Genomic DNA, 15289 nt, shown 5'->3' with positions numbered 1-15289 from the left:
GGGGGGGGGTAACCCAGAAAAAAATCGTAAAAAACTGTGAAAAGGATCCGCATTTGAATAAATTATAAATTAAACAAATTTAATGACATGCAGCCTGGTATAGTAATTTCATAATGAACAAAATCAATGTGGCAAAGAAATCAGGCAAAATATTGTAATGCAATTTTATAAACATGTATAAACATATATAACAACATACACACATAAATAAAAATAAGGAAAGATTAAATATTATGATGCACTTGTCTAAAAATGTTTGTATTGATTTCTACCGAAAGTTGAGTATCACCAAACAAAAGTCATTCTAAATCAAAATCAACATGCAAAGCATTCAAATTTTGGAACAGGGTGCCACCGTCTTTCGTTGTTAAAAAGTAAGCGGTCACAAAAGAAGTGAGAGACATTTTCACAGGGATTGCCACATTAACAAACGTGACTGAACAAGATTTACTCTATAAAGATCATATTTAACCCTTTCACCACTGTAGACCATCATACTCTTATCGAGATCAATGTATGAGTGTATTAAAGTTACATAGGAGTGAAAGGGTTAAATGGACTACACTGATGTCTAAGTTTTGTATGCAAAACGTTTAATTTGCGTTCACCGAAACCTGAGTAGATTGGCGGAGAAGATAGAACGTTTGAAGTTAACGAGTTTTTAAAAGAATGTAAAGAAGTCAATGATCGTACTGAAAGGTCCAACGAATTCCAACTGCGAAGAGTTGAAGATGTAAAAGATGAATTTGTTAGAGAAAGCATGAAAGGAAGGACTCATTATAATCATTATTGTTTCTAAGGTTGTAACGGTTATTTTCTGCAACGGTAGACGGCAATAGATCATTTAAAGAGTCCGGAGTTACTTTGCTGTGTATTTTATACAAAAGAGTTTTCTGCGTTTTCTTCGATTCGAAAGAGTTTCAAGACCAGAATCAAAAAGTCAATCTTCAATTCTGGCATATAAAGGAGGTCCGGCTATAATACGAAAAGCTTCTCTTTTGGGCTTTCTCTAACATTTCTGTTTCATAAGTTGTACAACCATCCCACAATTCAGAAGCATATTCTAAAACTGGTAAAATAAAGGATTTATAAAATCTTTAAAAGATTATCTCGATTCAATAAGTATTTTAGTCTACGTAAGACTTTGACTTTTTTCATAACTGAAGTATATATTGCAAAAATATGATCCCCCCATTTTGCCTTTGAATTCAAAGTTACACCTAAATGTTTATGATAGATACAATAAATATGCAAGTATTTGAAAATTACTCTCTCAAACACTTTGCCAGCTGAAGATAATGTTGGCCTGTTATTAGAGGAAGAATGTCTGTCACCATTTTTAAACAGAGGCATAACTTTGTCTGTTTTCCAAGTGTTTTGGATATTGAGTGTTGTTTCTCCTTTATTAAATGATACATTCAACTACATGCAAAAAAGGCAATGATTTTCAATAATGTAAATAAACGAACTAAATATTTGTTATTTCTGATAAATATCATATTTAGCAAGATTTATGATAAATATGTATATTAGCTATTTGCATAAATACAGTTATGACAGTTACGGATTACCGTTCAGTTTCTATGTAAATTAATAAATATCTCAAACAATTATCAAAATAAACTTATTGAAAATTCTTCCTTATTAAGACATCATATTTGTGATCTCTGAAATCGCAAAGCTGGGTTATAAACATTTTGAGTGGGTTTCGGCGACATATGGTTGGTGCAATCGACAATTAATTATAAAAATGTCCTAAGCTGATAAATCAAAGACTATTCGACCATGCACTGCAAGACTTAAGGGGTCTGTTAGAGTCGTCGTCTAAATGCCTTTTATATAAGCATATTGTAAATAATTTTTCGATTCACTATTATTTAAGCAAGTATATTCCTATGAAGTATAGAATTTCTTTAACAAAGTTACGCTTGTCTGTCCATACTCTAGCAATCGAGACAGGATGACACAGAAATATAGCCAGAAATAATAGACTCTGCACATGTTGTGATTTAAACGACATAGAAGTTATATACCACTATATTTTGAAATGCTATGTATACAATAATTTAAGAAAACGCTTCATATAAAAATACTACTGGAAAAATCCATCGGTGTATAAACTTATACAGTTGTTGAGTGTTGAAAATACCAAGGAAGTATGTATGTTAGGTAAATTTATATACGAGGCTAATAAACTAAGATTGAATTAATTTCATAAGTTTTATTAAATCATGTCTTTCTGTACGACATATCCAGTACTGGTATTTGCCGCATTTGTAATACTATACTATTATCTGGTATTTCTATATGAAATTAATGATGTAATGTATGGGAAAAATCTATATTTGAGTTAAAAGAAGAATTTGAATTTAGCATATATAATTAATTCAATTCAACCCAATGTTTAATCTCCATTATAATAACGTTGACTTGAGTGGTATATCCATGGAAACCTCGTCGTGGGGGATCGGCCCGACCACTTGGAATCCGTGGGAAGCCACTCTGGTCGTTACTATATAATTACTACATATATACGTCGTTAATATATTATTACTAAATGTACTTCTATGTATATGTACCGGTATATATGTATGATTATATACGGCATTTACGTCGATATGTATCTGGGGGAAAAATGCATTTGAATTTACCTTATTCAATCCATTTAATATGTTGATTTGAGTGGTAACATATCCAAGGAAACTTTGTCGGTAGGGATCGGCCCAACCACTTGGAATCCCTGGGTAGCCACCCGCGTCTATTATGTATTTTCATGTAATAGATATTCATTTTATAAGTCTGTGCCTGGAATATAACATCTCCACTATTTAGATGTATTTGTTCATATATGTTGGTGTAAAGGTATAACTACCTTATCCTCCTATATATGCCATGTTATTGATAATAATTGTATTATGAATGTGAACTTACGGGCCTAAAGTAATAAAACAATTTGAACTTGAGTTTGAGTGTACGTGTGTATACTACCTCTGGTTGGTTGTTGGGCATTGGGGCGAGCTGCATTGTTCATGTTTGGCTGAAATGGCATACTCCTCGCTTCCGTCAGCACCACGGCTACCATGACGACGATTAAGGATAACAGGGTATGCATATTCACTGTGGGAGAAAGTAAAAAATATATCAGCAATGTCAGAACAGCTGTCTGTGTTGCTCTGAACTTGTTACCGTTTCCGTGGAGTGTTCCACAAAATATAGAATGCGCTGCACATCATACATATAACTTCACTTATATCCGGCGCTCCACTTACTAAAAAAAGAGCTTCCAATGTACTCATATAGAATGCTCCTCTTGATTATACTCATGACATTCCCTCACCTAACCTCATTAGATAGGATTTTTCTTGTTAAATATTCAAATATTTCAAACATCATATTTTCTCCGTTTCTCTTCATTTCAATGCAAATATTTGGTAGCCGTTACCAACATTCCTTACTACAAATTATCTCCCCTCGACCACTTTTATGGAGCGGCTTCCTGCATGTCGATTTTTCGCAGAATTGGGAATTTGCTTCAGTGTCCCCTGGCAAAGTGAATAGCGCACTAATCATTTCTTTCAGATTGATCATATTTTGAAAAAAAAAAAAAAAAAAAAAAAGAGCTTCCCGTCTAATTTCTACTGTGTATTCTGTTCACTGACATGTTATTGATTAAATCGGTAAAAGTCCAAGAATAGTCAATATTATCGTGATAGACTCCCTATTTTACATAGTATTCTGTAACATGCTACTTACCTTGTTAGTGTTATATCCCGTTTATATAACCTATGGTATGTTTTCGTCATCCTTATATACTAAGGCGGCTAACACTGGTACGGCTCCAGAACGCTTGGAAAACTGATGGACGAGGAAAACGCCGTTCAGATCTTCAAATGAGTAGAGAAATAAATAAATGAAAACGATAATAAAAAAAATCTTTTAATATTATAACATCTACAAGTTTAAAATTTAATTGAAAAAAAATTCTCACTTTTCTTGCACTTCGAACATGCTGTATGTCTTATTGACAGAGAAATGTAATATCGCATAATCATAATCTGGTTTTTGAAATATTAATAGTTACGTATACAGTATTAAAAATGGATGAACGTTTCAGAATGCTAAATAACTTACAAGATTACAGTAAAATGAGTTTAAACTGACTGCTGAATAATCTGAAATCTTGTCATATCAAACATTCATCCGTTCTTCAATGAAAACTTCTTAATATTATCTGTGAATTCTGTTAATTTTGTATATTTTTTCTCGATTGCGTATGAATTATCGATGAATTACCAGTGACAAAGCTACCACTTATGTCTGTTCTGTCTAGCAAACATTGCTTGTTGATTCCGTTAAGAAGCAAAAATTAGTCAATCCAGTTTGTTCAGTGGGATATAGTTTGTCCACTGCGTCCTGTCAATGGCAGATAATCAACTTATCGTATCGGCATACAAGGGTCAAGGGCAATAATGAGTCATATATGAGTGTATCTGTCTAATGAAAATTGACTGAAACCAACTAAAAGGGGAGATAACTGGTTTCACCTAACTCGTCCCAAACACCTATTTGTTCAGCATCCCTCCTCGTGTTTAGTACGCAGGTGTGATGTAGACTGCTCGTGACATGGGAGGTCCAGAGCTTGGGGACTTGGTTGCATATCTATAGGATGGCCTTTGGCCTGCTACGTAAACTGAAAAGTTGAAAGTGGCGCGCGAGAGATAGTTATTTCACCTTGAACGTCAAACGTATGGCAATGTTACAATGGCATAGCTAAGTAACGGGTCAAACACCGGACCCATCGGTGATTAACTACTACAGGTGCTTCAAAGACCGGATCACGCGCGCCTCTAGCACTTGTAGAAGGAGGCGTAATGTCTAGATTACCTGTACATGTCAAAACTAATGTTTCTTCTACGTATTTAGTACACTCTGTGTTTGTTTTATAAATATTCCGACTGCCATGACCTTTTTCTGAACACATTGATCATTTGCAGATAGGTGACGAATCTTTATGAGAAATACGTCACTTTTCTCTCCTCAAATGCGCAAAAAGTCACAAGTGACACCTCGAGAAATCAAAACTCTTTGCCACAGTATTGATATTTTACGCAGCGAAACTCGCATAAAGGACAGTTTAATATCAGCGACAAGAGTCATTTAAAAGTTGTAGTCCATACATGCTCAAAATTTGTTTTCACATCCATGTCACACTATTGTTGTACATGTAAATACAATTCCTTTGCTTGATCATTGAGTTTTGCGGGATCGCACAACGTTAACGTAACACACATCGATGTGCAGGGTGCGCAAAATGAAAGACTGTGCGGTAGTAGTCACACAACTGTACGATAGCTATTGTGCAATTGTTCAATAGGTATTGTGATTTATATATATTAAGAAATGGTCTGTGAATAAAAAAAGAAGAGATATTTACAGTTATGTCACAGTAATGGCGTTGGAGATTGCCAGCCATTTTATTTTATCTTTGCTGTAAATTTTGTTAAAGGTCTTTTGTGCTCAAGCCTAATTTCTTCGTCCGGTTATAAATTAATGATGTAATCTTTTTCGTCAATGATTTTGAAAACAAATGAAGAGACTAACAGCTGAATAATGTTTTTATTGTGTACAATTGACTTATTGATCGTTTGACATATATGTAATTTAAGTGAGTTCTGCACAGAATCCAGGCTTGAGCATGAGAACGGTTTCATGAAAACGGGCCTTGGTTCTTCTTAATGCGATATTTAGGTGTTCTGTCTTCAATTGATCTTTGAAGATATCTCCGTGGCTACCTCTCGTCGCCCCTTAGCAAATTTAATTAGCCCCCACACCAAACAAAACCCCACAACAACCTACCCATCTCCACCCCTCCCCTCTTACTTATATAGATATAAATTCGATATTACACCCCATCCCCTGTCGTTACGTACGGATAGCTTAAAACCTTATAGCTCCTGGTATTTTATTTCAGTGCTTTCCTAATTATAGACTTATGCTAAAGCACCTGCTATTTTAAGCAAAATTTTGAAACAAAAAATTTAATCACTACGTGAATTAAGTACTAACATCCTTGGTTATCACATTATTCCACTGGCTTGTTTTACGCGTTAGAAATCTTTTTCCTACTTTCTATATAATTAGTCACGGCTTAACCAGCAGTTCCATATATACGGGACCGAAACGGTTTGTGTAACAATGACATGTACGTACGCTATAGGTGACAGGTATAACAGTACAGATGACCCATTCATTGATGTCACAGGTCGTAATCTTCATATACTACAGATATACACAGGTATACAGAAAGGTAAGACGCCAGCCATGTATCAATATTTGTCATATTTATTATATTTACCGCACATATAAGTTTGTGCACCTATACTCGATATTGGAGCACGCTTTCTCCGTGTACGCATATTTATCGTACGTGTGTGTAAAGTATACACCTTTAACTGTAATATAAGTACTTTGAAGTAAAATGGTAATAAAATAATTGTGCCTGTTAGCGCGAATCCGATTGGTTCCGGGAAGATATGTATTGAGCGTTACGTTTTGGCGCTCCCTGTGCTAAATATATAGATATGTTGGAAACACCGTATTTACGATTTGCCTGTTAATACCTGTGCCACTTTTTACAGTTTCGTGTTCCGGCCCCTCGCAATTGTCAGTGTACCTGTCCACTTACGGTCAAACTGGTCATTCATCACACCGTGACCACAGAATAGATATTTCGCCATCACGGACAGTGAGTGGACAATTATGTCTCCTAACTCCCAGTGATAAATAGACAACAGATTTCTTTGTTGGTGAGTATACGTAACGTTTTTAGATCTTAAGGCTATTTCATATGTTTGTTTATTCAATTAGAATGGACATTTATTACGTTCCCGGAACTAAGGTTATCAGAGTAAAAATTTTACACTTACTAATTTAGACTGGTTTCGCCCAGAGTGACTGTCCACGAGATTGTCACGACAAAACAATGTCAGCATGAGGCGACCACGCCACGTTATCGGGAACAATATACGATTATCATTTATACCTGCGTATAAAGTAAAGTTACTAAAATAACCGTAATCCTAACTGTTTAGTGAAGTTATTAGTTAAGGATAAAGTTAATTTCACTTAATTTGTCTTTACAGTTTTTAAGCTACATAAACAATGAAATCTGTCCTAATTTTAATGAATATAGTCACAATACATTTCTTATTTTGGTTACTTCCTAATGATATACGAGTTGTCAATGGAAAATTGGGAATTTCATTTAACCATATTTGAAAATGTTTCCTATTTAAAAACTACATATGTGCTTGTTACTATGAATCGCCCAAATGCCTTTTTGTTAGTTCTACTGGCGTTTTGCTGGGACAAGCTTTGTAAATTTATATACAATTGTAAAATAACATTGCCTGACCAGTATAGCATATTTGGAGGGGTTTAGGTTTCAGCAGTGGACCTAGGATCTTGTCTTTCCTAGATCTAAACTCAGCAGACTATACAACCTTACTATATCTCCATTTTGAATAGCTACATATTATCAATTATTGCAGCCTCGAGATAGACAGTCAAAATATCTGCCACAGGGGAGATTTTTTTTCTTAGTTTCAATATTAGGCAATCTAATTAAAACGTTATTTTCACATCGCTCCCGTTTACTGACATGTCGCGTAGTAAACGGGAGCGATGTGAGAAGATATAATTTTAGTAAGATTGAATATTAGGGATCTTACCGACTTTTCCTGACCGGAAGTGTGGACTTTTTTTCTACAAAGGGGAGACAATCTACATTTATGTAGAACTGGGATGTCAGTAGGCCTAGAAATATATAACTTAGAGTTTATAATCTAAGCAAACTAAACTTAATCATCCATATTAATTATTAATTAATGATTCATTTATTAGATATCAGTAGATCTAGATCATCAATGGTATCTCTTGACCTACATATCTGTATTTTGAGGAAACTCTGATTTTATATTGGTCTGTTATTACCTGAAGCCACTGACCTAGATTTCCTGAAAAAGTTAACTTGATATAGGTCTGTATTCTCTTGAGGTCAACATCTATATTTCCAGGAGAACTAGAATTCGAAACACATGTTGGTCTCTATTATCCTGAGCTCAAGATCTAGATTTTTCGGAGTACTATTATTTGATGTGTGTCGCCCATCTCTTGAGCTCTATACAGTTATGTACAATGTATTTTGATTTGGAGTAGAGTCTCTAGTTCTAGATATCCCAGAGAACCAGTTTTTATAGGTTTGTATCTCCCTAGCCTCTAGAATATCGCGAGAACTACATTTCGTAAAGATTCTCTCTACATGTAGTTCTATTGTAGATTTCCCAGAAAGCTACATTTGGTGTAGATTCTCTAGATCTAGATTTTCCAGAGAGCTAGATTTTGTGCATATTATCTCTAGTCATAGATCTTGGCATTGGAACTTCTTAGACTCCATTCCGTAGTAATAGAAACATCACTTGATTTGCAGAAACAGAAAAGTTTCCCTGCGTATTCCGTCTTTGCGTATTGCAGAGTAATCTTCTCCTGTGAGCAGGTATTGATTGTAACGTCATTGGTTTGTGTGAGAAAATTACGTCGTTTTCTCAAAAATTGATGACGTTACTCTCACAAACAAATGACGTAACAATCAATATCTGCTCACAAGAGAAGATAACTTTGCAATACGCAAAGACGGGATATATTGATCGCAAAAAGTAATTTATTCGATTTAATTTGATAACTAATAAGATACAAAATATATAGATATATTTCTTAAGTCATCTCCTCTATGAAGTTTATACTGATATTTATTATCCCCTAGCAACGGAAGTTCGAGGGGATTTATGATTCCGCCCGTACGTACGTACGTACGTACGTACGTGTGTACGAACATTGTGTACGTATATACGTATATTGCACTTTTTGTCATCGCTCTACCGACTTCATTCATAAACGGAATGTCATGCAACGCCATACAAGTGTTAAGTATGACAATACCTTGCACAAGTTCACATAACGGATTTCTACGTTGAAGGTCAGGGTCACTGTTACTATTTTTAGTAAAACTTTGTCATCGCTCAACCGAAATATTTCCTTAAAGGAATTTCATGAAACTTCATACAAGTGTTTGGTATGGCAATGCCTTGAACAAGTTTGCGTTTAGGGTTTCTATGTTTGAGGTCAAAGTCACTGTTACTTTTTTTAGAAAATAGAAAACAAAAATGTCATCGCTCTTTCGACTTCATTTCCTCTTACATACATGTATGTCACAATGTGTGAATGCGAGGGGATTTGTATCACTGGTGATGCCTTGTTACCGATATATTTCCTGTGAACTGATTGTGACTTTATCTGTTAATATCAATATTTTACAGTGACATCTTACATAGAGACCGTATATACGCATCATTAACATCAACGTCATGACACAATCTCTGGCGCTGTCCGTGCTGCTGGGACTGACCGTGATCTGTTTGACGGACGGGCTTGACCAGGCAAGGGCGAGATGGCCGTTCAACAAACAAGAAACACAAGAAAGTATTCAATGTAAGTAGTTAACCAAAGAATTTTCCACTTAACTTTCTTTAAATATATTTTGATTAAATTAGTTGAAAACAATGGAATCAACTTATTTGTAAGTCGATTAGAACATAGTTTTGATAAGGTTTATCAGTATTTAAGAAATCCATACTTGTCTGCGTTGTCCAGCAGTTCTAAGATGATCCGTCTGTGTACTCATATAAATTAATAACCGTTAACTATTATTGTGGGTCTATTTACACGGTTACCTCCCCTTGAACGATGATCGTAAGACAGACACCTGTACATTTGGTAACTGATACTGTAAGCGACAAAATCATGAACTACACTGCAATATATATCTGTTACTAGGGGTAAAAAAGGTGAAGGCATACAAGTGAAGTGAAGGCATACAACCACTTAAATATATGAATTTCAAAAATGAAATTTGATATTTTTATTTTATCCATATGTTTTATTTTCATGTATTGCAGTTGCAAATACTCCTTTGGTTACAAACAGCGACATTAACAACAATATAAACAACAATATCATCAACGATATCAACAGCAATAACATCAATATCATCAACGACAACAATAATATGAACAACTTAGATATAAACAACATCAACAACATCGGTAACCTTGGAAACTGTCCCCTCGAGCGACACGAGGCCCCAAACATGTATTACCACAGAGAATCCCACGGAAAGCGATTTGAACGGAAGTGTCCGGATAGGCTCATCTTCAGCGAAGTCGACTGCGCATGCGCTTTTCCTCCAGATGGTAAGTCTTCGATAGTATGTTTAAAATCACTTACTTTATAAAGTAACTGTTAATATAAATATCTCCTTTTCCAATAGAAATGCAACTTTGGCTCCCGTTTTTCAAACAAGAACTCAACGACAATGCTCTAAGAGTACAGAATGCATTGAGCAACGCTCGAACAACACCACTATATATAGTTATAGTCGAAACCAAAGTAAGGGAAGGTTACTGTATATATGAAAGCTTCAGTGGAACTCTCTACTGTTTTCCCTGAAGTAGGATAGGTAGCCGTTTGTTTATAATGATGTTTAAGTTAAGAAAAGCATGTTAGGTGAAAAAATTGAAGCAAATGAGTTGTGTATTTAAACAAAGCCATTTAAGTGATGCAACGTTTAAAAATTGAAATACACAGAAGTTTGAATACATGTATACTTTGAAAACGCAATTTTGGAGTAAGTTGAGGAAGAAACTGGATTTGTGTTAGTTTTTTGAAAATTATTTTAGCAGCATTCAACCGTTGGTTTGTTTACTACAATGTAATAAAACTCATGTGTAGACAGTGCAAAAACGTTCAAAATAGTGTAAATTAAGTCTTTACCAACGAGATTGGTCCTGTGCTTAACAAACTGTCCTCGAGTCAATTTTCAATTTGAATTCCGAAACATCTTTTTTTACTATATTTCATGATTCTTTGTTTTAGTTTAAATGATATATAATGACTTATCAGAGGAAGTATGATAACAGTTACTCTTGACCTACATGTATGACCTGTACTTTGTTCTAATATAGATGACTCGGACATAGATAGAAGGGTGCTTAGAATAACCCCTGACCTATGACCTGCACTTTGTTCTAGTATAGATGACTATCGGACATATAGAACAAGGTGCTAAGAATGACCCCTGACCTATGACCTGTACTTTGTTCTAATAAAGATGCCTCGGACATAGATAGCAGGGTGCTAAGTAGTTACTCTTGACCTACATGTAAGACCTGTACTTTGTTCTAATAAAGATGCCTCGGACATAGATAGCATGGTGCTAAGAATGCCCCCTGACCTATGACATGTACTTTGTTCTAATAAAGCTGACTCGGACATAGATAACATGGTGCTAAGAATGACCCCTGCCCTATGACCTGCACTTTGTTCAAATATAGATGACTCGGACATAGATAGGAGGGTGCTTAGAATAACCCCTGCCCTATGAACTGCGCTTTGTTCTAGTATAGATGACTCTCGGACATATAGCACAAGGTGCTGAGAATGACCCCTGGCCTATGACCGGCGCTTTGTTCTTATATAGATGACTCGGACATAGATAGCAGGGTGCTAAAAATGACCCCTGACCTATCACCTACACTTTGTTCTAGTATAGATGACTCTCGGACATATAGAACAAGGTGCTGAGAATGACCCCTGACCTATGACCTGCACTTTGTTCTAGTATAGATGACTATCGGAGATATAGAACAAGGTGCTAAGACTGACCCCTGACCTATGACCTGCACATTGTTCTAATATAGATGACTCGGACATAGAAAGCAGGGTGCTGAGAATGACCCCTGACCTATGACCTGCACTTTGTTCAAGTATAGATGACTATCGGAGATATAGAACAAGGTGCTAAGACTGACCCCTGACCTATGACCTGCACTTTGTTCTAATATAGATGACTCGGACATAGATAGCAGGGTGCTAAGAATGACCCCTGACATATGACCTGCACTTTGTTCTAGTATAGATGACTATCGGAGATATAGAACAAGGTGCTAAGAATGACCCCTGACCTATGACCTGTACTTTGTTCTAATATAGATGACTCGGACAAAGATAGCAGAGTGCTAAGAATGACCCCTGACCTATGACCTGCACTTTGTTCTCGTATAGATGACTCTCGGACATATAGAACAAGGTGCTAAGAATGACCCCTGACCTATGCCCTGCACTTTGTTCTAATATAGATGACTCGGACAAAGATAGCAGAGTGCTAAGAATGTCCCCTGACCTATGACCTGCACTTTGTTCTAATATAGATGGCTCGGACATAGATAGCAGGGTGCTAAGTATGACCCCTGACCTATGACCTGCACATTGTTCTAATATAGATGACTCGGACATAGATAGCAAGGTGCTAAGTATGACCCCTGACCTATGACCTGCACCTTGTTCTAATATAGATGACTCGGACATAGATAGCAGGGTGCTAAAAATGACCCCTGACCTATGACCTACACTCTTTCTAGTATAGATGACTCTCGGACATATAGAACAAGGTGCTTAGAATGACCCCTGACCTATGACCTGCACATTGTTCTAATATAGATGACTCGGACATAGATAGCAGAGTGCTAAGAATGACAACTGACCTAGGACCTACACTTTGTTTTAGTATAGATGACTCTCGGACATATAGAACAAGGTGCTAAGAATGACCCCTGACCTATGACCTACACTTTGTTCTAGTATAGATGACTCTCGGACATATAGAACAAGTTTGCTAAGAATGACCCCTGACCTATGACCTGCACTTTGTTCTTATATAGATGACTCGGACATAGATAGCAGGGTGCTAAGTATGACCCCTGACCTATGACATACACGTTGGTTAATATAGATGACTCTCGGACATATAGAACAAGTTTGCTAAGAATGACCCCATGAACCCTGACCTATGACCTGCACCTTGTTCAAATATAGATGACTCGGACATAGATAGCAGGGTGCTAAGTATGACCCCTGACCTATGACCTACACTTTGTTGTTATATAGATGACATAGCGAGATGCAGGGTATTAGACTAATGAATCTAAGAATGATCCTTGGCCGATCTAACAATATAGGTTTAAGCTAAGATGCCTTTGTGACATACAAAGAGTGCTAAGAATGATCCCTGCCTAATGCCCTTCACCTTGTTTCAGTATTGGTGATTTTGAAGTGCTAAGACTGAACCCTGTTTTATGCCCTTGATTATGTTAAATATTGATGATATAAGATGATGTGAAAGACCGACTAAATATATTGATATGGATGAGGTTATTTGAACCAAATTTGGTATATATCATCCTTGAACACGAAACGTTGTGTAAATAGTGTATATGCCCCTTCTGGTGATAAAAAAGAAGGGTCCAATAGATGAAATTGGGTCATAATTAGGAAACGGTCGAGTCCCCTTCCTTATATCCATATTTATAGAGACAGAATGAAAAAATATATATTTCGCAATGATTTCTTAAATATCCGGGCGATACATGCCGTTTTGGTCTCTCTATATTATGCTATTACCTCTGATGAGCTACAAAATTCAAAATTCCAAAAAACAAAATAACTTGAACTTAACACATTGTGGTGTATTTACAGAGTGTACGGGGATGTCGACCTCCTCCAAGGGACCCCGGCACTACCAGCAGTACGCCGCGGGCCGGTGGGTGACGATGAAATGTGCCCCGGGGACCGTCTACAACAAAGCGTCGTGTCGATGTGACATCCACAGCAATCTGGGACAGAGCAAGACCAACTGGGTAGACGGTAAGTTGTACCTCGTTACACTGCCGCTATAGTTTTCAGAGAAAGTTTGGCGATATAAAGGGTTTGGGCGATACATCGATGGAGATGTGCAGGAAAATTGCTAACAAGAGAATGAGGATCATAAAGTTTGTTTGCGATAAGCGAGGTGAGAAAAAATATAAGGGAGATTGTTATATGCAACAGACTTGTCTCCGGAATTTACAGCACATCGCAACACATTTTATCATTGTATCACCACACCATACTCTTTTACAACAAAATTCACAATATGAAGATATATTCTTCAGTTTTCTTGAAAAAGGAAATTTGTAGAAACTGAAACGCCACACAAGAAAACATCGCATTTTAACTTCACAGCTAGTTTTGAAGTGTACACAATTCTGAAAATGTCTCGAATTATTTCTTTTTTCTTCTTTTGCAGGCTCAATATTTAACTAAAGCTGTACTGCTCGTATTGGTGGACAAAGACTCTCGTATTCAACTATTCCGTCTTTGAGTATTGCAGAGTTATCTTCTCTTGTGAGCAGGTATTGATTGTTCCGTCATTGGTTTGTGTGAGAAAATTGCGTCGTTTTCTCAACAAATGACGTAACAATCAATACCTGCTCACAAGAGAAGATGACTCTGCAATACGCATTTAATGTTTGTACCGGAAGTCGTTTTGTCTAAAAAAACTGAGAAACCAACGACGGGGAGGTTTTCCGGAATTTGTGCAGAACATGAATATACGATTTTATCTTTACAAAGAACTGCGTCTTCAACAGTCAGAAAGAATAATTTCAGTAAAATGTATTGTATCGCCCTTAGTTTTAAACAATGTTGGCAATACGACAAGAAGCATACAATGATCATAAACATTTAAAAAAAAAATCAATTGATATTGATTATTCACTTATTATTATTGATTTTTAAAGTTGTAATAAATTTTCATGAAAATAATATCTTATCTTATATTTCTGTGAAACCACTTGTTTCATATTTTGGGTTGGCTTTGACCGACTTTGGGAGTTTGTATGGAGTTGGATTGTTGCTACGGCATAACAGTGCGTGTCAAGGGAGATAACTCGTACAGAACAACGGACTACAGGCTTGATAACATCAATTTATATCTTAGAATGCCCCAGCGACCCCATATTACAACTTCGTGCTTGTTAAGTTGGACTAGAACACAGCTGTAGCCATTACTATCATTCAGAACGAGCAGCCAATCGAAAAGCTCCGTATAAGCAACTGCATGGTAAAGAAATGACGGCGAACCGCAAAGGGGAAAGTTGAACTCACGAATTAAAAGTACCAGGTATGGAAACTCGAACTGTTATGCCTTAAAGAACACCCTACCCTCACGCACAGGGACCTGATAATTTGTTACAGCTATAGTTGGACCTTAACTAAGGTGTTCCGAGTAATCTTCTTCCGACTTTCCGACTTTTGGAACACTTTTTGTTTTGGGGTGTTATTTTTACCGGAAGTCGAT

General features: G+C 36.4%; 1 protein-coding gene across 1 annotated transcript; it reads left to right on the top strand.

The window, feature by feature from the left end:
• The first annotated feature begins 6596 nt into the window (after positions 1-6596).
• LOC110452929 (GATA zinc finger domain-containing protein 15-like) lies at positions 6597-14371 on the top strand. The gene is made up of 5 exons (XM_021501689.1): positions 6597-6806; positions 9375-9546; positions 10014-10307; positions 13648-13815; positions 14237-14371. Exons 2-5 carry the CDS (start codon positions 9423-9425, stop codon positions 14251-14253), a joined length of 603 nt encoding a protein of 200 aa, XP_021357364.1. The 5' UTR covers positions 6597-6806; positions 9375-9422; the 3' UTR covers positions 14254-14371.
• Positions 14372-15289: the final 918 nt, after the last annotated feature.

Source organism: Mizuhopecten yessoensis, unplaced genomic scaffold (genome assembly GCF_002113885.1).
Source record: "Mizuhopecten yessoensis strain PY_sf001 unplaced genomic scaffold, ASM211388v2 scaffold6971, whole genome shotgun sequence".
Lineage (NCBI taxonomy): Eukaryota > Metazoa > Mollusca > Bivalvia > Pectinida > Pectinidae > Mizuhopecten > Mizuhopecten yessoensis.
This window is presented reverse-complemented; position numbering and strand designations above follow the sequence as displayed.

Excerpts from the sequence above, each read along its gene's own strand:
- LOC110452929 (XM_021501689.1), top strand. The coding sequence starts at position 9,423 with ATGACACAATCTCTGGCGCTGTCCGTGCTGCTGGGACTGACCGTGATC. Across the intron at positions 9,547-10,013 it reads AACACAAGAAAGTATTCAAT|TTGCAAATACTCCTTTGGTT; the intron begins GTAAGTAGTTAA and ends CATGTATTGCAG. Across the intron at positions 10,308-13,647 it reads ATGCGCTTTTCCTCCAGATG|AGTGTACGGGGATGTCGACC; the intron begins GTAAGTCTTCGA and ends GTGTATTTACAG.